A 22,210-nucleotide genomic window follows, 5' to 3' on the forward strand; every position below is an offset into this window, starting at 1 on the left:
TGTGTTTCATGGTTTGGTTCTTCAGGTTCTCTTGTGTTTAGTGGAACCTTTTCTCATTTGAACCATTAAACGGTCTCACAGACTCACTGTCAATGTTTGTCAATACTTAGTGGAACTGGATCGAGTCTGACATTGTTTTATATGATGCTTTAACATTTTAGCCACTGGTTTCCATCGATACACATGATGTTTTTCATTTGTCCAGACAAACACTGACATAAAATATCCTCTCTTTTATTTACAATATACACAACAACCTGTTTGGACAAAACATGATAATATGAATTTACAACATGCAGCTTTGCATAGTTTAAAAGTTGAAAGCATGAGCGTCATGAAGCAGAGCTACTGAACATCCAGCAGCAGAAACACTGCTGTCACTGCTACTGATGCAGACGTCAGACTGATGTGATTCCACATCAGGTCCAGTATATTGTGGGTCTGGTGTCACTGACTACAGGCCACACAGACACTAGAACCAACAGACCTCCTTTCATCCATGCTGCATCCATCATGTGCCTGTGGTCTCCAACCAGAACCTGGAGACTCTACTTTGAGTCCCATGTAATAAGTGGGTCCGACTCTTCTTTCAGATGAGAAACGTGACTGTAGCGGGTGGGAGACACAGGTGGAAACGTATTCCCCGAGGAGTTTCTACGCGGAGGCTTGAAGGATACTGGATCCGGCAGAGTGCTGTATTCACTGATGGAACGGCTGAGTCTTCTCCTTGAAATGACCGTAGAAGGAGCAGTGTTGGACGCTGTGGGATGAAAGGTACTGTGTCTGCGATTTCCCTGAACCAGGCATCTGAGTGCTGGCTCGCTGTTCTCCCTTTGGATGCCTGGACCGTTGCCTTGCTGGTTTGAACCCTTGCCTTGCAGGTCTGGAGCCCTGTTTTGCAGGTCTGGACCCATGCGTTTCAGGTCTGGACCGTTGCGTTGCAGGTCTGGACCCATGCGTTGCAGGTCTGGACCCATGTGTTGCAGGTCTGGACCCATGCGTTGCAGGTCTGGACCGTTGTGTTGCAGGTCTGGACCCATGCGTTGCAGGTCTGGACCCATGCGTTGCAGGTCTGGACCGTTGCGTTGCAGGTTTGGACCGTTGTGTTGCAGGTCTGGACCGTTGCGTTGCAGGTCTGGACCATTGTGTTGCAGGTCTGGACCATTGTGTTGCAGGTCTGGACCGTTGCGTTGCAGGTTTGGACCGTTGTGTTGCAGGTCTGGACCATTGCGTTGCAGGTCTGGACCGTTGTGTTGCAGGTCTGGAGCCCTGTTTTGCAGGTCTGTGGAGGTGCTGGCATCCATGTTGGTGGCTTTGGGGACGTCTGCGGAGGCCGTGCAGACGAAGGTTGGCTGCCTGTGCTGACAGACAACGGGGCTTCGATTGGACTCCAGTGACTTCTCTAGTTGATCGATGGTGTCGTTGCTCTGGACGAGTTGTCTCTTGAGTTCAGCCACTTGTGCTTTTAGTGTCTCACAGCTGCAGGTGAATGTGTTTCCAGCTCCATTGCTTGTGATGTGAATAGACTGATCTCCTGAGGTCCTCATCATGTTTGGTCCTGTATGAAAAGACACTGTTGTTACATACAGTAACAAACAACAGACTGTAGAAAACACAGTAGCAGCCTGATCGTTGCTCAAACAGTGGATCTCAGCCGTTCCCCTTCGTTTGCCTGTTGTTTGGCGCCGTCTGTCCCCCTGTGGTGCTGTTCAGTCATTACAGCTGATCTGTGTAAAGTGTTGTGTTACTGCTTAACAAGTGGTGCTGCTGTCAGTAACTCACCAGAACCACAAAGCCTCCTCTGCAGAAATAAAACAGTTCCACCGACACCGAACACCAACACCAGCACTGCGAGAATCCCTACGACAGGACGGAAGCTGCGATGGCCTGAAACAACAAGGAGCGTCAGCATGGAAATAAATAGATGCATCTGACAGATGGAACATTTAGCAAATTTGTCATGTTTAAATTTCATAATAAATAATAATAAAGTGTTGTCGAGGCTCTAATTCACCAGCGATGAGGATCTCTGTGTCTCTGCTCTGACCGATCTGTGGCTGGTGAACTCGGCACGTGACTCTGATGAAAAGACAGAAACCCACATGTTCTAAGTGTCCCATGACTCAAAGACATGCAGTCACTCGTGAGTCCATTCTAAGGCGGGAACCTGGTGGTCGCAGACTGCAGCCTCATCCTCCGGGTCACTGTGGAGCAGCCGCTGGCCTCTGGACCTCTGTGCGCTGCCTCTGCAGCCAGTCGCGTTCCCTGATCATCCACAAACTCCATGGTGGGTTCTGGCAGCGAGCAGCCGGACTCACACTGCAGAGTCACGGCTGCTCCATCAGCTGAAACCACCGAGAGCTTTGGCTCCGAAACTGCAACTACAGGACAATCTACAGTCGATCAAATGTTTCATCCAACAGCCTTGAAGGGTCCTTTGTAATAAGTGTTGATCTGGACGATGACTAACACATGTACGGCCTCAGGAACAGAAGCAAAGCACTGCATGACATCGCACCATTAGAACTCGATGAACAAACCTACAACCAGCTGCACGTTAGTCACTTCCCGGGTCGAGTTCCTCCAGATCTTCAGGCACTTATACGTCCCTGCATCCGACAGCTTCACGTGGGAGATCCTCAGTGAGACGTTCCCGGTCTTCAGCTCTTTCAGGACGAGGCTGGTCCGGTACTCGAAGTCCGGATGCTTCATCTCGAAGGTCTCGCAGCCGTCGCGGTACAGGAAGACCACGTCCGGCTGCAGGCCCTGCTTGGACCACTCCACCGTGTGAATGTCGCCGCCGGAGGCCTCGCGGTGGCTGCAGGGCAGAATGACGGCGCCGCCCAGGAACGCCAGCGCGGCGTCCGATGAGGCTGAGGCTGAGCTGGTGCCTGGTGAGCAGACAGCCCGTCAGGCAGGCGGGCCTTCAGGTGGGTGGGTAGCTCGGTAGTTAGTTAGTTAGTTAGTTAGTTAGTTAGTTAGTTAGTTAGTTAGTTAGTTAGTTAGTTAGTTAGCAAGTTAGTTAGTTAGTTAGTTAAGTTAGACTGCAGTCAGTCAGTCAGTCAGTCAGTTCGTTCGTCAGTCAGTCAGTCAGTCAGTTCGTTCGTCAGTCAGTCAGTCAGTCAGTCAGACTGCAGTCAGTCAGTCAGTTAATTAGCCAGTCAGTCAGTCAGTCAGTCAGTTAATTAGTCAGTCAGTCAGTCAGTCAGTCAGTCAGTCAGTCAGTTAGTTAGTCAGTCAGACTGCAGTCAGTCAGTTTGTTAGTTAGTTAGTTCGTTAGTCAGGCTGCATTCCGGGCGCCAGTCAGTCAGTCAGTCAGTCAGTCAGTCAGTCAGTCAGTCAGTCAGTCAGTTAATTAGCCAGTCAGTCAGTCAGTCAGTCAGTCAGTCAGTTAATTAGCCAGTCAGTCAGTCAGTCAGTCAGTCAGTCAGTCAGTCAGTCAGTTAGTTAGTCAGTCAGACTGCAGTCAGTCAGTTTGTTAGTTAGTTAGTTCGTTAGTCAGGCTGCATTCCGGGCGCCAGTCAGTCAGTCAGTCAGTCAGTCAGTCAGTCAGTTAATTAGCCAGTCAGTCAGTCAGTCAGTCAGTCAGTCAGTCAGTCAGTCAGTCAGTCAGTCAGTCAGTCAGTTAATTAGCCAGTCAGTCAGTCAGTCAGTCAGTCAGTCAGTTAATTAGCCAGTCAGTCAGTCAGTCAGTCAGTCAGTCAGTCAGTCAGTCAGTCAGTCAGTCAGTCAGTTAGTTAGTCAGTCAGACTGCAGTCAGTCAGTTTGTTAGTTAGTTAGTTCGTTAGTCAGGCTGCATTCCGGGCGCCAGTCAGTCAGTCAGTCAGTCAGTCAGTTAATTAGCCAGTCAGTTAATTAGCCAGTCAGTCAGTCAGTCAGTCAGTCAGTCAGTCAGTCAGTCAGTCAGTCAGTCAGTTCGTTCGTCAGTCAGTCAGTCAGTCAGTGAGTCAGTGAGTCACTCAGTCAGTCAGTCAGTCAGTCAGTCAGTCAGTCAGTCAGTCAGTCAGTCAGACTGCAGTCAGTCAGTCAGTTAATTAGCCAGTCAGTCAGTCAGTTAGTCAGTCAGTTCGTTCGTCAGTCAGTCAGTCAGTCAGTCAGTCAGTCAGTCAGTCAGTCAGTTAGTCAGTTCGTTCGTCAGTCAGTCAGTCAGTCAGTCAGTCAGTCAGTCAGTGAGTCAGTCAGTGAGTCAGTCAGTCAGTCAGTCAGTCAGTCAGTCAGTCAGTCAGTCAGTTCGTTCGTCAGTCAGTCAGTCAGTCAGTCAGTCAGTCAGTCAGTCAGTCAGTCAGGAGATGGTTTCCTTTGGTCCAGTTATTATTCTGCGCTTGTGTTTTTAAGGCAGATTGTTCATACTAGTCACAGCTCATGTTCAGGGAAACTAACCCCAACCTTAACTCCACCTTCCAACCTGAACCAGATCAGGACAAACAGCCTTTTTCAATCTGATGAGAACTGGCACCCAACAATAAGTCCAACACAAAGGCACTGAAACCTTTACGTCATAAACAACAAAGACTGTGCTTGTGGAATGACCCTGAGGACTCCAAACATATCGATGTTCCTGCCAACTCCGCTTCTGACGCATTCTGTGCTTTTCCTGCTACGAACCCGACTAACAAACGTCAGGAGTGTGCGTTGTGATTCGTACTTTCGCGTTGCCCGTGTGAACGCCTGTGAGTCACACACGTCACACACCTGTAGAACCTGTAGAGGAACGTCACTCTGAACCTGAAGCCGAACCTGATCAGATGAGGAAGAAGAACCTTGTTTTTTCAAGGCCAAAAAAGTGATGAATCAGGAAGTGTGAGTGACCAGCACCAGAACAAAGGTTACAAACAAAAGCAAGGTCATGAAGGTTCGTCTCTGCTTCATCCCTGACCTGCATCAACCACTGCAGCTTCACCTGAGTGAATGCTGCTACGTCCTCATGCGGTGAAGAGGAGACGAAAAGGAAGGAGGAGAAACCCGTCCACCTCCATCACCCCCTGTTTGAGGCTTTCCTTCATTTTCACTACTTCTGGCTGATTCATGGGGACACGTGGTCCCGTGGGCTCCGGACCTCGTTCCTAGAGAGCAGACGGGTGAAGGAGTCACGTTCCCACAGAAACACAGAGGAGCGTCACGCAGCCACAACAACGCTGCACAGATGCTTCTCTGGCAGCTTCAACCCTGCGCCATCACTGAACGGGTGTGGGTTCTGCTTCCTGAAGTGAAGTGTTTCAGGTTCATGGTTCGTTCCCAGACGTGAGACCTGCCTTTAACCGCAGCGCTCTGTGGACCCACAGTTAAAGTGTGGAGAACCAGGAGAACCCAGGAAGAACCCAGGAGAACCCAGGAAGAACCCAGGAGAACCCAGGAAGAACCCAGGAAGAACCCAGGAGAACCCAGGAAGAACCCAGGAAGAACCCAGGAAGAACCCAGGAAGAACCCAGGCTGCTGCTGGAATAACAAGATAAAAGCTGTTTGCACTTAAATATTAGTTATTATTAAATAAATTAAATATTAATGAATTAAGTTATTCAATAATAATGACGTTTTAAACAGAGGTTCGTACTTGAACATCACGGTGCAGTATTTTAATAGCGGTTTAGAACCTAATTACAACGGGTCGGTAAGTGAATCCTGCAGCGTGCACTATTATTACATAGTATATATGTAATAACTACAGGTTTCTGAGAGCAGCTTCACTCTTCACCTCAGACCTGTTGATCGTCGCCTGTCTCACTCAAAGGGACCGTCACGGACCTTTACTTCGCACGTGCAGCTGAACCGAGCCCGAACCCGAACCCGTGCAGGATTCTCCTTCCAGCCAGTAACTAGTCTGAGCAGCACATTAATGGTTTCGACCTCCTGCTGTTATTAGACCACGTACTGTACCTGTGCAGTAACACGTCAGAGCCAGAACCCGGAGCAGAACGAAACACATCCTAAAACCGCTGCGAGGTTCCTTCAGTCAAAACAACAAATAAAAGTTACATGAATGGAAACGAGCCGCCGCAGCGCCTTCTTTCAAAGGGAGCGGCCATTTAAACGCGCTCGTGGGCGAACACAGAGTCAGACTGTGTCAAACCCGCTCACGACTGTTTGCTGGTGCGTTCACGGCCCGAGGGGAGTTCCTTTACGTTGCGTGAGTAACTTACTGTATGTTTGGACTGTTACTGTTTAAGGTTTAAGCTCTGTCAGTTAATGCAACACACACACACACACACACACACACACACAAACACACACGCACGCACACACACACATACACACACACACACACACACACACACACACACACACACACACACACACACACACACACACACACACACACACACACGTGTTCACAGGGGGAACCTCAGTCTTTAGTTGCTGGATGAACCTGAACTCAACGTGACGCTCCTCACAAATGTAGGTCACATGTTTTATGATGCAACAGCGAAGGTCGCGCAGATTGAAATCTGACTCCAGGTCTGTTGACACTAGATGTGAACCATGTTTAGCTATGAGCTTTGTCATTGTTGTTGTAATTTCTTTATAGTGAGTCACAGTCAGAGAAAGTTCAACAGGTCACAGTTCAGGGAGCAGGTGAAAGTACTCGCTGTTGATTCAAGTGAAGCTTAAAGATATTCATCAACATCATTCATGCAGGAATTAAAAACACGATTCCTCAGCATGAGTGGACGTAGCGGTTTTACATGTTGTGGGATGAAGGAGTTGTGACCTGTCAAAATAAAAGAACCTGCAAATAAACTACGTCTGTTGTTTTACTGGCTCCTCAGTCTGTTCATGAACTGTAGAATAAGGGACTTCAGTGGGTTTTTAATTTAAAAATAGACCAAGTAAATTATTTAGAAGCGTAAACAAAGTATTAAAAAAAGCATAATATACACGTAAAAGCATAACATATGTAATTTATAAAAGAATAAACAGCAGCTGACCTCAAGAACTTGATGCTCAAGAAAAACAACTTCATGGTTGTTTCCAGTTTTAGATTTTAGTTTGTTTGTACTGACACCAGCAAGAATCACATGAAACATGAGAACATGAGGCGACGGCGCTGATCAATGGTCACAGTCAGGTTTATTAACGTGGAGGATCTCTGGATCCCTTCCTGATTGGAGCAATGAATCAGAACACGTGTGTTGTTCATGTGATTTTGTGCGGTGGTGCATCCTGATCACGTTCCTCTGTTTGTCCTCGTTCACGGTTCCTCTTTAGTTGTTGCTTCTTTGTTCTCTCAGCTCAAGCAGGTCAGAACCAAACTCAGCGTTTCTTAAATCTAGTCTAGATGTTTTACACACTATGATCACAGTATGTTGATGGAGGTCTGTGATTCTGCTCAGCGATTTGGAAGCGACTGTCGTTTGAAAATCAAAATCCATCCTATTACTATGGCACAAGGCTGTTTGTGGATGAACTCGTTCGTGGAAATGTCTCCATGAAAACTTTGGAGTGACTCTTTCTGATGGAGGGAACTAGTCCTGTTTTCTTCCCCAAATACAGGAGGAGGCGTTTGTCCAGCTTGTGGTTGTCAGGTCAGAAAACTCTATAATGCTGATAATTAAACACTTTTCTTTATCTTCACTTTTGTATTTCACTGACTTGTGTAAAATATTCTTCATGTGATCGTGAAGAATCGTCACGTGAAGAATCAATCGTCATGAAGATTGTTGGCTCTGTAGATAATTGAACCCTTTGGCCACTAGAGGGAGCCAAACAATAAAAGAGGCCACAGTGGCAGACGAGGCATGAAATCAGCTGAATGAGAAAACACAGCAGAAGCTCTTTGTCCAAGATGTCTTTGTTCCACCAGGTTCCGTCTGTGATCCCTCCATCGCCGTGGTTTCAGAGCTGGTGCTGGAGTGTAGGAGTGGAGGCTGGTTCCCAGAGCCTGAGCTGCTGTGGCTGGACGCTGAGGGAAAGCTCCTCTCTGCTGGACCTACAGAGACAGTCAGAGGTTCTGATGACCTCTATACTGTCAGCAGCAGAGTGACTGTGGACAAAAGACACAGCAGCAGATACACATGCAGAGTCCAGCAGACCTCCATCAACCACAAAACAGAGGCTCACATTGAAGTTACAGGTGGAAACATCTATAAAAGCCATTTTATGAGCTTCTGATGCAGCACTCCCATAATAACATCATGTGTTTTCATGTGACATCACATCAGGTGATTCTATCATGGGCGTTGCTAAAGGTCACAATCGTGGAAGAAACATCTTTCAACAGCTGGATGCTGCCTGATGATAATCATGATATTAATAACAAAGCTGAAAGGGAAGGAAGCTGGTGCAGACATTCGCTCTGTTTCCTCTCAGCACCAAGGTTCTGGGTTCAAGTCTCTGGATCTCCAAGTCCAAGACTCCAAGGCCCATCCTTTGCACGTTCTCTCCAGGTCTCTGGCTTCCTCCCACAGTCCACAACATGCAGTCAGGTTAATATCAGCGTCCTGATGTATGGGGTGCCGAATGTAAAAGGAGCACCTATAACTAGTTTTCTCACATTTAACTAAATGACACAACATGTTTTCTCACATTTAGTTAAATGTGCAAAAGTCTAAGTGTAAATGTTAAATATAAATGTAAATGTTAAATGTAAATGTAAATGTAAATGTAAATGTAAATGTAAATGTTAAATGTTAAATCTAAATGTTAAATCTAAATGTAAATGTTAAATGTAAATGTAAATGTAAATGTAAATGTAAATGTTAAATGTTAAATCTAAATGTTAAATCTAAATGTAAATGTTAAATGTAAATGTTAAATGTTAAATCTAAATGTAAATGTTAAATCTAAATGTTAAATGTTAAATGTTAAATCTAAATGTTAAATGTTAAATGTTAAATGATCGAACTGAATATTTAAGTAGACTCCACCCCCTATGATCCTAGATCAGTGACGCGGACTCAAACACGTCAAACAGTACACATAGCTCCGCCCACATCTGACTCTGGATTGGTGCACGAAAATACTGGAGAGAAGCTTGAAGTCGAAGCCATCATGGCCGCCAGCTCCGACTCCCTCCCGTTGGGGGAGATTGAACGGGCTGTAACGGCAGGTGTGCGGGCTGAGGCTCCGCTTCAAACTGCCGTTCTGTCGTAAACACCATTAATGAGGAGTCAAGTAGGTTTAAAAAGAATATTTCTGTGGCGCCGGTGGAGAATTAGTTGGCTAACTATACTAGCTAGCCGAAGTTACGTCCAGGCTAAAAACAAAAGTTTCCAGATCAGATGTGGGCGGGGTTTGCGCGCACTGTTTGAGGTGATTGAGTTCGCGTCTCTGATCTGAGACCAGCGCTGTTTGAGGGTAGGGATGGAGTCTACTTGCCCAATCATGAATATTCAGTTTACACTCGGCCAACATTTAACATTTACATTTAAGATTTAACATTTAACATTTACATTTAACATTTAACATTTAACATTTACATTAAACATTTACATTTAACATTTACATTTAGACTTTTGCACATTTAACTAAATGTGAGAAAACATGTTGTGTAATTTAGTTAAATGTGAGAAAACTAGTTATAGGTGCTCCTTTTACATTCGGCACCCCATACTGCCGCCAGGATTCTATTAAATATCTCATATAATCTATAAACAGATTTAAGGTTTAACTTAACTAACAGAAAACAATATCTTCTGAGTTAAGCTACAGTATAGTCGGTGCTAACAAAGTGCACAATTGCAGTGCTGGAATATCTGGATTTATTCTTCTTGTACAAAATCAATATTTTATCTTTAGTTTATCAAACTGTGTTAATATGTTCCCACAAAAAATAGCCTTTTACATTTTTACTTTCCACAGAACTTGTCACAGCCTGGACTTTTATGTTGCCACTTCCTGCTTTATTTTCTTGTATTTCCAGTTTTGTCTTGCCATGTCTACTTTTGTTTTACTTTCCCAGTCATGTGATCTCACCAGTTGTTTTCTATCAGTCATTGCTCACCTTTGTCCTGTATTTAAGCACCGTCTCAGCCAGAGCCCGGTTTGTTAGCGCACGTCAACTGTGTCTACGCTCCCGCATTCATCCTAGTAAGTCTTATTGTGTACTGTTTCTGGATCTTGGTGTTTGACCGTGTCTTGCCTGTTGCCGGACGGTAGAGATGTCGAAATCGAAGCCTCACGAATCTCTGAACAACTATGACGCAGTTGGTCTGAACTCGACACATCGCTCGACACCATTTGACACAGTCAGAACAGCGACATCTGCTGGTTGTAAGTGAGAACTGCATCAGAGCAGACTGACCATCAAACCCTCGCTGATACGTGGTTGTTCAGGATCACAGTCCATGTTTTATTGTCAAATAAAAGTTATTTAATCAAAGGTGTGTAATTGTGTTTCTCTGTGGATAATAATATATCAGTAGCCTTGATGTGGTGAATATGTTTGATAGTCAGATGTTATTAGAGCTGTATTTGGTGCTTCTGCAACTCTGTTTATTACCACATTGAGGAGACATGTTTGTCATTTAGTTAAATCAAATACTTTTTTTTTTATTTTCCACAGAACATGACTTTAATCACATTCTCACCACCTCTCCAGCTTTGGAGAAGAGCCGTTTGCACTGACGTCTGACTAATAAAGATATCATTTTGAAATTGCGACTTGTCAAAATGTAGTTGTAGTCTTTAATTACATTTTGAACTTGTCATAAATACTTTACAGATATCGGTAATGTGAAACCTGTCTATCTTATAGATCATCTATCATCTTACAGCTCATTTCCGGTCCACTTGCTACGTTTATAGAGCTCTGACATATTGAAACAACCAGTCCGTTTAAACTGCAGATAAGCAGCGTCACGTGACGTATCGACGCCATTCGCTAGGCATTGGTCATGTGACGTATTGACGTACTCGAGACGTTCCTTCTCGACACTTCCGCTTCAACAGATTGACGCGCCGACGGCACTGCTCCAGTGGAACATCTCATCATCATCTCTGTTGGTACTGTTTCGGACTCTGCCTGGTGATCGTGAACCAAGTCTGGAGATGGCGTCAATACAAGAAAATAAACAGATACTTTCCCTCATACTCATAAACACATTCCAGATTAAACCAAGGAATCAATGCAAATTGTATTAAGGGCTAAATGTTGGAGAAGGGTTTATTTAAAGCTTTTCTTTTTGTGTTTTTAAGGACTTGTATGGCTGATTTGGAACAATCAATCACAGATTCAGACAGTTAGTTGTCTTCACAGGTTTTATTGCGAACTCTGCTGTTGCAGGCTTCAGTGGGCTCCTCTTCTGGCTGACCAGCTCCCCAGCTTTGGAAAATGTCCTTTCACAGGGAACAGATGATGCTGGGATGCACAGATACAGTGCTTTCATGCAAGTTGCCACAACCTTTAACTGAGGAACACTTACAATACTGTGTGCTCCATCAGTAACCATCCACAGACCTTTTCAGTGAGTCCCCACTCTGCAACTGCTGTGTGGGTCAAAGGAAACTACTGCACACCCAAAAGCACAGTAGCCAGATCCAGGCTGTCTGACACATGATGGCAAGTGACACCAAGGCACTGATGTTCACGTGTCAGCAGTCAAACAGCTGAAGTCTGCTTAATTTCTGTCAAGGCCTTCTCTTTGGTTACAGTGTACCTTGCTTCCACCATTGTCTTTACAATTTTGTGGCTTGGAATGGAAAATGACGGGTCCAGGATTTTAATGAAGCTTTGGAACCCTTCATCCTCAACGCTAGAAAAAGGCCTCTTTAACTATCATGCCCACCAAGACCTCAACCAGCTTCTGTTTTCCTGACACTGTGTGGAAGAAAGGTTGCCATGTGAATATGATACACATTTACAATAACACATACATATATACAGTATATGTTTACATTTAGCTTGCTGTCAGGATTTCCAGTATTGACAGGTCACTGGTTTGCCGGAAATAATTGTCAATTATTCCTGACACGGAAGAGTCTCAGCACAGATGATGTGTTGTTGCTGTAAAACAACTCTTGTGTGCAGAGCAAACGCTGCACCTACAAGCAATTGTGAGAATTTTCAGACCCATTTAAAAATTAAAAATACAATTTGATAATGGAAACATAAAATGTATGCCATTAAGTTTATTATATCATATTTGGTTTATGGGAACGAAATGATCCCCATTTTGAAGCATAATGATGAATCTTATAAAGCTGGTATGGCACCAAACCACTCAAATCTCTAAAACCTGTCAAGCTGTTATTGGCTCAGAATGCACTGAAACGCCATGTGCCAATTAGACACACAAAAACTCTCAGCCAATAAAAAGCTTCAAAACATTTTGAAGAAAGGATGCGTGAAGTAAAACAGCGATGACATACAAAGCTCATCGGTCACGTGACGCCAGTGTTTGACACAAGCTCCAAACCTTCTGTATCATTGGACCATCGGTACTGTTGAGAGAAGAATGGCTGAGCCGGGCTGAGTTACAGTGGCTGCTGTCAGTTACAGTGACTGTGATCAGCCAAATGAGGTTTGATTCATCATTGCTGGTGCTTTGTCTGCTGTGAACCAAAGAAGGGGGGATATGTAATAAAAAATTGTATTTCTGGACTGGACTGTGTCAGAACGTCAAAGGCGGCGGACCCACATGCACAGCACAGACAGACTGAAAACGAAGGAATTTATTCCGAAGCTCAGAGTCAATATGTGGCTATACAGGATCAGGCAGAATCGGTGTCAGGGACAGGCAAGGTTCGTAAACAAGAGTCTGGATTACAATACCGTTTCGTCAGGCGTAAGATCGTGGTCAGGGTAGCAGGCAAGGTCGGTATCAGGCAAGATCAAAATCCAAGGCATACAAGACAGACAGGGACTAGATAGGCTCGGCGTCAGTGGTCAAAACAAGGTTCACAAAACAAGACTGGGCTAAGCTACAGAACACTGGAGAATGGTGAATAACACGCAACACGAGCTAAACAATCTGGCAAGGTACTGTACTGGATAATGACGGGTGAAGCATGGAACAGCTGTGACATGACGTAAACCGGAAGTAAAGCTATAACAGAAACATAAACCGGGAGTACTACCAAAATAAAACAGGAAATGAAAACTGGAACCAAAACATGACATGGATGACAAACTAAGTCCTTACAAAATAAAACCCTAGAATAAACCAGACAATACCGAAAATGAAGAACTCAAAATAGAACAAGGAGCAGGACCAGAGACTGTGACAGACTGCAGCCACCAGAATCCCCATCGGCACTTGCTAGTGATGCTGGGATTCGTTTTCCCATGCAATCTTTGCTTTTAAACGAGTGTTGTAAACTGTTTGACCGTTGTGGGAGAATAAACCTGCTGTTAAACTGACCAGCTCCAGGTGTTTTTTATGTATAAAGACGTCCACACTCTGAAGGTCTCAGGACTCGCTCCTTGTAATGGAAAAATTGTGCCTTTGTGCTATTTCTTATCCAACACACTCGTCATGTGCTGGTTAGGTGCAATACTGAACATTCTCACACAAACAACTAATCTCTTGTGCTGTCGTACATCAAGTCTAAACATATGATGTTCCATTTGACTGACTAATAGTTTATGATATATGTTTGTCTTTTACACCCGGACTCTGGCTCCATTCTATCTGACTCCCCACCAGACCCAAGGCTGTTAAAGCCAATGCATCTTGTCTTGGAAGCTCGGTGTTCCTTCCTTTGGATAACAAGACATGACGATGCAGAAGTGAGAAAGCAAACATTCTCACTCACAGCGAGATAAGGTGGCGCAAACAATTCCATTGCTGCAGAGAGACATTCCACCAGAGCCACAGAAAGGGGTTAAAAGGCAGAGGCAACTTGAGGATCGTGGGCTCTTTGCATCACACCTTCGTGGTGTGTGCACTGATCTCCCAGCTGGTTTTTGGTTTGTTGATGTGCACGATCAACATCCATGCTTTTTATTTGCTTTCCTCATTATTTTTATTTTCTTTATTTTTTCAATAAATCGCACAAAAGGACAACTCTCTCATCTGCTTCTTTATGGAAAATTTCCACCACACTCCTCCCTCCAGCAGAGGTGCTGCAGGGCTCTGGGGTCTGAACACTACACCTAAGCAGGTGCTCTTGATTAGGCTCCTGATGATGTTGACATTTAAACCTACGTGTGGTTTCTGTGTTTGTTAGTGTGTCATTCCCCAGTGTGAGTTTGTGCCAGTGCCCAGCCTTAGCCCAGACCTCTAGACTTAGCGAACTAGACTTAGTTGTTTTCTTGTTCATGTCACAATCTACTGTGTGTAGTGATGTTCTGTACTAGTTTTCACCCTGCTCAAGCAGTTCTTTGTGTTTTTTTGTCATTCTTGTAGTCAGAGTTGCTTGTGCGTTTAAGTTTAACTAAATATTCAATTAAATATTGTGAGACATAAGCACTAAATTACATTTAACAGGATTTGATCCCCCTGCCACCGCAGCACAATGACCCTAAACCCATGGCCTTAACCATTGGGCGACCAAGCCATCACTGCACGGCTCATTTCATAACATGTATCTAGCATGTCTGTGTGAACAATGGAAACCAGATCATCACCAGATTGATCACCAGATCAACACCACCGTGTCTTGGTAGCGTTAAATTTAACGCGTTTTATGAGACGTCTACTTTCGATAAGTTAGTGCCACCAGGTGTTCTCGTTACAGTGGCCTTGTCTGTTATTACTGCGTTGTCAGATCACACGTTTAACTCGTCTTTTGTGTTGAGTTTTACGGTCACTTCCAACGTTGAGAGGAAGAGGAGGAGCCAGTAACTGTTTACGTCTGGATTCAGAGGCGACACAGGTTGAAGTGTGGTGAGAGTACAGTATGTGTCCCATTCACCACACAGCCCCAGATACCTCGTATATGTGCTTGTTTGATTGTTTTCAGCTATTTCATTAGTAGCTGCAGATGAAATGTGTCTGATTAAGAGCGCTGGTCTATGCATGTTAATTGGTCTTACAGAATCAATGACTCGTCACGTTGTTTTTAGATACTTTCAGACTTTCTGAAAACAACTGATAAGACACCATTTCTCAACACCTTCTAAACTGAGCTGCTGTGTGTTGATGTGTCAGACATCTTGAGTAACTTCCTCCAACTGATCACAAACAACAAACATGCAGCTGTGACACCTGGAGATGCTAAAGCCTCCAGGTGTGACTGTGAATGCTCTGTTCAGGGTCGAACCTTAACAGGAGGATTTTGTTTTTGTGTGTGTCCTGTCCCACAGTTCAACAGGCAGCATGTATTAGGCTAAATGTTTTGCTTTTTCAACAGTAGTATAAAGTAAAATACAGTATATACTTCTCTTGACTAATTATTATTTTTTGTTCTTTTAATCCTCCCAAAATATTTGGGTTGTCTGCATTGGTGGACGAGTTGAGTTTGTGCGTGTGTGGGTGAGAATGAACAGCTGCTGCAAACTCATACATACACTCATACATATGTATTATTACACATGCTCACATAATACCTAATAGCTGCGACGTACAATATCACTAACATAATCACACATTATTGATATTGGTAGTGATAAGTATCAATAATACTTACAGTTGGATTTGGAAAGTGTCCCACTACAAGGTTAGTAAGGCTGTAGCTTAATATTATTCACCCAAAGGGTGAGGCAGACGTTGGTGCATGAACAATGCCACTTGTGGAAGCCAGGGTGATGTGAGGGGCTCGGCCACTACACCCATCCAGCAAGCGGAGGAAGGAATCCCAGCAGCCAGGGAGCCCACACACCTTCAGTTCCAGGAGGGCAGGTGTTGCGACCCAAGCCGCCCACACAGAGCCCCCCAGGCAGAGCTGCAGCAGCCACAGAGACAGCACCCGAGGCCAGAGTGGGCCACCGGGGGTCAACACTGTCCGCCCCATGAGAACCAGGGGCAAACACTCCCCTTGGCGGGAGGGTCGCCCTGAAAGAGTAGAGCCCGAAGACCCATGGTCCTTAGGGAGCCCGCCAGGAGATGCCCCCGCGCCCAGAGTGGGACTCGCCCCCATTGGCCCGACCATATCCCCTGACACCTGGGCCCGCAACACAAGGCGGTTGGTTGGGGCTCGCAGAAAAGAGACCACCCAGGCAGCAGATCTACGTGGAAAACGGGACCCCCAACAAACCAACCGCGCCACATACATATTGTAGACATACATACACATACACACTATCACAAACACTCCCACAAACTTCTACTGATGATACGTGAACCCACCAGACACACGCCACCACTCCGGTCGGCAAGCGCTGGTCCCAGCAGCCAATACATCCAACCGCAGGTCCCCCGTGCAGCCCCCCAGAATCCACCACCCCCGCTGCCACTGTCTTTTTAGGCAGGCAGGCACGCCGGGCCCCCATACGCTCCCCACAGCTTGTTAGGCCCCCTAACAAGCTGTTCAAGTACTGAGTAATACTTAATTTCTTTTTAGTTTTCCAGTTCATGAGGATGATTTTCTTTGCAAGTGTGTGTGATGAGTTTGTCTCTAGGTCAAGCCCACTTACTGTAGATCTCCTAGAAGACAAAGTGCAGGGGCTGCTGGGTTTGGACATCTTAACTGGGTTGACAGGTGTTCACATACTGTTTGCCAAAAATGCTGCACAAGTGAACATGACCAGAATGCATGTAGGAATCTATCTGCTGTGTTCTCTGTACAGTGAGGGCAAATATTTGAGTTTGTGAGACCCAGTTGGAACATCCTCTGTCCTGTGTAATGTGTTCAATGAAGAAATTTATATTGTATCAATTGTAAATATTTTTAATACTTTTGATGTCCAGATCAGCTTCTGATTTAGAGATTGGGAAGCTTATTGTACCATCATTTATATTAAAATATAGATTTTTGGTTCTGTCAGTGAGATTCCAATAAATCATTCCATTGCTGGCGGCGCCTTTATCTGTGTAGGAGTATGTTTAATTTTTGCATTAAGTACTGAGTTTAGTTGCTGATATTCTAAGAAACTGGCACTAGTTGTTTCATATCGGGACACTATTTTCTTTAAGGTAAAATTGTGAAAACATGTTTCAGATGTGTTATTCCTTTATGCCAAAATTGCCAAAAGTTTATTGCCTTTTTGTTTTGCACGATGTCTGGAGTGTTAAAAGAGGTGTGTTTTGGCAAAGAGTTAGCAAAGATCCAGTCATTTTAAGAACATCCCACCAGGCTGTCAGAGATGCTCTTGTGCTAAGGCTCTGGTGGCAACTATGGTATTTTATAAATATGGTATTTTTGGTGCTGATAAATGGTTAAGCAGCAACAGGACAATGATTTGCCTGCTAAATGCTAAAACACATCAGATCATCCTCCAGTGTCGGGTAGATTTAAGTGCCTGTTTTTAATTTTTTTTATTCTACACTCACACTCACTTCTTGGTTGTGTTAGAAAAGACTAAAACTAAATGGTTAAAAATAGTCAAAATAAACAACAATAACCAGAAAAATGCAGTAGTGGTGAATTGTTTTTGTTCTTGATTACACTATTATGGAAACCAGAGCTTCACCATCAAACGTCTGCCTGTACTGTAGCTCTGCTCTCCTGTTCTTTGTTTGTCGGTTTCATAGGTTATGAGTAAGTTGTAGTTAGGTTATATGTTGCTTATACAGTAGTTGGTTATATGTTTTCACTAACACAAACTCACAGACTCGTGTTTCAATGCTTAAAGTTTTTAATTTTGCTTCAGACAGAATAGCAGAAGATAATGAAGCTGTTCTAATGAAACCACCAGGAACAAAGCAGCTCCTACGTTCACGTCTCTTTGTTCCTGGAGCTAAAGAGGAAGAAAAAAAGAAATGCATCAGTCGTGGCTGCTTTTTTAAAGCATGTCTTTGTTTCAGCCGTGGAACTTCACAAGTATGACTGGATACTTGACGCAGACAGATGGAAGTCGTCTGTCGCACTGCAAATCATCCCAGCATTTTTTGCCTGTAATAAACAAAACATATTTAAACATTTATTATTACTCTTTATTTTAAATCAGTATTTTGATATTTAGTCATTTTATTCCTGCTCTAATCACCTAATGAGACATAACTGCTCTGCTTTCCTTCATCATTTGCTCTTTGTTGATGTCTTATATTTTACCTGAATAATTCATTTGCAAGCAGTGTTGTTTATCAGGGTTGTTTGGTTCTCCTTGACACCAGAAGGTGAAGGTGAAGCTGGTTCCATCACTCCAGAACCAAGTGGTGTCCTACAATATAAACAGAGAATAACATGAAGTTAGGTACAGTTTGTTTGTTTGTTAGGCTCTAGGTCAACGATCAGATGATGTGATTTGATACCCCTGTACGGCTGGAGCCTCCGATCCATGTTTCTGGAGATGTGTGAGTATAATAATTTATCAAGTGCTGGACCCAAAAGTACTCGTTCCTGTTTCTCAGAGACGCCAGATGTCCACCCATGGCCCGACAGTTTTTCTATGGTGGAGACATAGAAGCACATGTTGGGAAAAAACAATACTGATAATGACAAAGTTAAAAGATGTTCCCTGACTGAGTCACTCACCTCGGCTTCAGCCCAAGGCAAATATCGTGGTACAAAGTGGAAACATCGTCCACTGTACTTGGTCCATCCCCTGGGACAGCGGAAAGTAGTCCTCTTCTCCAGCTGAGACACATCTGGCAAAGAATTGATGTTAGTTCTCTAAATCTGCTATTCAGCAGACATTGAGACATTGATGGTGAGAATGATGATGGTCTCACCTTCATCAGGTTGTTGCACTTGTTTGTCTGCACCTTTGTCTGACAGATTAGAATGAATGAAAGAGTTTAGTTTCCTCACACTGATGCATTTTAACAGCTACAGAAAACCATCATGTTTAAACTCACCAGCAGCTCTGGTCAAAGCCACGACGTAGAGAAGTGCACACAGCATCAGGAGCTTCATGATGGAGACGTTAGAGACGATGACCTGCTACAAAGAGAGACGTGTTAAAAGCCTCCAACCTCCTGATGAGAGGACGGACGTGATGATGAGGAGGAGAAGCAAACCTGCTGCAGCTTCTCTTCTCTCTCAGCGAACGCTCCAACAACTACCTGCTCTTTTATTCTGTTCCTTATCTTTTCATCCATAAAACAGGAACCACAGACACCACGAGGGTGGAAGCATTTTTAGTGCCAACTAAAATAGTCTCTATCTAATTTACTGGAAGCAGGGTTTGTACCAAATATGCAAAAATACAGTAGTTTAAAGGAACAAAGTAAAAGAAGCACTTTACAGACAGGTGAACTCTTTAAGGTTGTACGCAATTATGGTTCCATCAAGATGAGCAACATACAATCACAAATAACAGTGAAAAAATTAAGGACACTATAAAAAAATAGAAAGAAAGACACCAGATGAACAGAGGGACCACACTGGAGCGAGTGAAGCAGACACTCAGATAAAAGCGTTGTTGTAGCTCAGCTGATGATGGGGAGCAAGAGGTCCCAGACTCAAGTCCACCAGAGCGCGTCCTTGACTGACACACTGCTGGGCTTGAGTGTGTTGTGACATTATAACAGATGTAATAAAGGCCAAGTTCTTTCTTGGTTACGATTGTTCTGACCCCTCTTCCTGGTGGCAGCAATTCAAAAAGAAGAAGAATGTCCAGGATGCGAGTCCTTTAAAACGTCCTATGCTTTTCTAAGACACTTGGAACTGTGAAGTTCTTCTTCAGGGAGGAGACGGCAGCACGTGGTCTCCTGTGCAGTTTTAACTTTCTTTTGTGCTGTTGTGCATCTGTTGAATCACACACTGACACAGTAGATGAGGACTCACTGTCTGCTCTGGAGCAGCTTCAGTGACAGACTGATGCACCCTCGCTGTGTGAAGCAGAGATGTCGTAGATCCTTCCTACCTGCTGCTACAGTATCAGACTGTACAATCACAACTGCTAACTACCTCCCACTACATTCACTCACTCACTGCATCAGTGGGGCAGAAAATTTACATGTGCAATATTTGTGCAAACTCTGTGCAATCTCTATTAGGGCTGCAACAACGAATGGAGGAATCGATAATATCCATGAGGATAATTGATCGATAATGGTTTGTTGTTATCAATTAGTCCCGGATGTAACAAACGCTGTTCATCATCATGTGAAGACTCTTCATTAAGTGCTGCTGTGTTGAAAGTTACTTTGTTACTTAATCTGTTCTGTCGCAAGCGTCAGCTGGATGCGTGTCATCTCGTTTGCCACATAGTGATGATCAGCAGCACCACAGAACAGCGCAACTTGAACGGTGCCGACACTGAATGTAACATCTATCTGCTGCTGATTCATGTTGGAACAAAGCCAATTTGTCATGTTTACATTTAGTAATAATTAATAATAAAGTGTTGTCGAGGTTCTAATTCACCAGCGCTGAGGATCTGTGTGTCTCTGCTCTGACCGGTCTGTGGCTGATGAACTCAGCAGGTGACACTAGATGTGAACCATGTTTAGCTATGAGCTTTGTCATTGTTGTTGTAATGTCTTTATAGTGAGTCACAGTCAGAGAAAGTTCAACAGGTCACAGTTCAGGGAGCAGGTGAAAGTACTCGCTGTTGATTCAAGTGAAGCTTAAAGATATTCATCAACATCATTCATCCAGGAATTAAAAACACGATTCCTCAGCACGAGTGGACGTAGCGGTTTTACATGTTGTGGGATGAAGGAGTTGTGACCTGTCAAAATAAAAGAACCTGCAAATAAACTACGTCTGTTGTTTTACTGGCTCCTCAATTTGAACTGTAGAATAAGTGATTTCAGTGGATTTTAATTTAAAAATAGAACAAGTAAATTATTTAGAAGTAGAAGCATAAGCAAAGTATTAATAAAAGCATAATATACACGTTAAAGCATAACAATCTAATATATAAAAGAATAAACAGCAGCTGACCTCAAGAACTTGATGCTCAAGAAAAACAACTTCATGGTTGTTTCCAGTTTTAGATTTTAGTTTGTTTGTACTGACACCAGCAAGAATCACATGAAACATGAGAACATGAGGCGACGGCGCTGATCAATGGTCACAGTCAGGTTTATTAACGTGGAGGATCTCTGGATCCCTTCCTGATTGGAGCAATGAATCAGAACACGTGTCTTGTTCATGTGATTTTGTGCGGTGGTGCATCCTGATCACGTTCCTCTGTTTGTCCTCGTTCACGGTTCCTCTTTAGTTGTTGCTTCTTTGTTCTCTCAGCTCAAGCAGGTCAGAACCAAACTCAGCGTTTCTTAAATCTAGTCTAGATGTTTTACACACTATGATCACAGTATGTTGATGGAGGTCTGTGATTCTGCTCAGCGATTTGGAAGCGACTGTCGTTTGAAAATCAAAATCCATCCTATTACTATGGCACAAGGCTGTTTGTGGATGAACTCGTTCGTGGAAATGTCTCCATGAAAACTTTGGAGTGACTCTTTCTGATGGAGGGAACTAGTCCTGTTTTCTTCCCCAAATACAGGAGGAGGCGTTTGTCCAGCTTGTGGTTGTCAGGTCAGAAAACTCTATAATGCTGATAATTAAACACTTTTCTTTATCTTCACTTTTGTATTTCACTGACTTGTGTAAAATATTCTTCATGTGATCGTGAAGAATCGTCACGTGAAGAATCAATCGTCATGAAGATTGTTGGCTCTGTAGATAATTGAACCCTTTGGCCACTAGAGGGAGCCAAACAATAAAAGAGGCCACAGTGGCAGACGAGGCATGAAATCAGCTGAATGAGAAAACACAGCAGAAGCTCTTTGTCCAAGATGTCTTTGTTCCACCAGGTTCCGTCTGTGATCCCTCCATCGCCGTGGTTTCAGAGCTGGTGCTGGAGTGTAGGAGTGGAGGCTGGTTCCCAGAGCCTGAGCTGCTGTGGCTGGACGCTGAGGGAAAGCTCCTCTCTGCTGGACCTACAGAGACAGTCAGAGGTTCTGATGACCTCTATACTGTCAGCAGCAGAGTGACTGTGGACAAGAGACACAGCAGCAGATACACATGCAGAGTCCAGCAGACCTCCATCAACCACAAAACAGAGGCTCACATTGAAGTTACAGGTGGAAACATCTATAAAAGCCATTTTATGAGCTTCTGATGCAGCGCTCCCATAATAACATCATGTGTTTTCATGTGACATCATACCAGGTGATTCTATCATGGGTTCTGCTAAACGTCACAATCGTGGAAGAAACATCTTTCAACAGCTGGATGCTGCCTGATGGCAATCATGATATTAATAACAAAGCTGAAAGGGAAGGAAGCTGGTGCAGACATTCGCTCTGTTTCCTCTCAGCACCAAGGTTCTGGGTTCAAG

General features: G+C 44.1%; 2 protein-coding genes across 4 annotated transcripts; both read right to left on the reverse strand.

Moving 5' to 3' along the window:
- Positions 1-132: 132 nt before the first annotated feature.
- LOC114868346 (uncharacterized) lies at positions 133-6,088 on the reverse strand. Its single transcript, XM_029171829.3, has 6 exons — positions 5,875-6,088; positions 2,541-2,891; positions 2,168-2,381; positions 2,015-2,079; positions 1,783-1,887; positions 133-1,558 (listed from the first exon to the last, which is right to left on the reverse strand). The coding sequence occupies exons 1-6, from the start codon at positions 5,921-5,923 to the stop codon at positions 549-551; spliced, it is 1,794 nt and encodes a 597-aa protein (XP_029027662.1). The 5' UTR covers positions 5,924-6,088; the 3' UTR covers positions 133-548.
- An 11,505-nt stretch (positions 6,089-17,593) lies between these two features.
- On the reverse strand, positions 17,594-21,073 carry LOC114869283 (type-2 ice-structuring protein-like). Of its 3 annotated transcripts, none has more exons than XM_055514112.1 (7): positions 20,809-21,073; positions 18,774-18,855; positions 18,648-18,686; positions 18,451-18,563; positions 18,228-18,362; positions 18,028-18,136; positions 17,594-17,868 (listed from the first exon to the last, which is right to left on the reverse strand). In XM_055514112.1, the coding sequence occupies exons 1-7, from the start codon at positions 20,905-20,907 to the stop codon at positions 17,777-17,779; spliced, it is 669 nt and encodes a 222-aa protein (XP_055370087.1). In that variant the 5' UTR covers positions 20,908-21,073; the 3' UTR covers positions 17,594-17,776. The 3 variants fall into 3 exon arrangements, with proteins under 3 accessions (XP_055370087.1, XP_055370081.1, XP_029029212.1); XM_055514106.1 differs by having other exon boundaries at positions 18,774-18,858; XM_029173379.3 differs by lacking the exon at positions 20,809-21,073 and adding an exon at positions 18,936-19,124 and having other exon boundaries at positions 18,774-18,858.
- Positions 21,074-22,210: the final 1,137 nt, after the last annotated feature.

Source organism: Betta splendens, chromosome 2 (assembly GCF_900634795.4).
Source record: "Betta splendens chromosome 2, fBetSpl5.4, whole genome shotgun sequence".
NCBI classification, from domain to species: Eukaryota; Metazoa; Chordata; class Actinopteri; order Anabantiformes; family Osphronemidae; genus Betta; species Betta splendens.

Coding starts and splice junctions, on each gene's coding strand:
- LOC114868346 (XM_029171829.3), bottom strand. CDS start 5,923: ATGTGTTTCGTTCTGCTCCGGGTTCTGGCTCTGACGTGTTACTGCACA. Junction 2,382..2,540: donor TAACGTGCAGCTGGTTGTAG/GTTTGTTCATCG, acceptor ATTGTCCTGTAG/TTGCAGTTTCGGAGCCAAAG. Junction 1,559..1,782: donor GAGGAGGCTTTGTGGTTCTG/GTGAGTTACTGA, acceptor CTTTTCATACAG/GACCAAACATGATGAGGACC.
- LOC114869283 (XM_055514106.1), bottom strand. CDS start 20,907: ATGTTTCATGTGATTCTTGCTGGTGTCAGTACAAACAAACTAAAATCT. Junction 18,859..20,808: donor TTGAGCATCAAGTTCTTGAG/GTCAGCTGCTGT, acceptor CTCTCTTTGTAG/CAGGTCATCGTCTCTAACGT. Junction 18,137..18,227: donor GAGGCTCCAGCCGTACAGGG/GTATCAAATCAC, acceptor TTTATATTGTAG/GACACCACTTGGTTCTGGAG.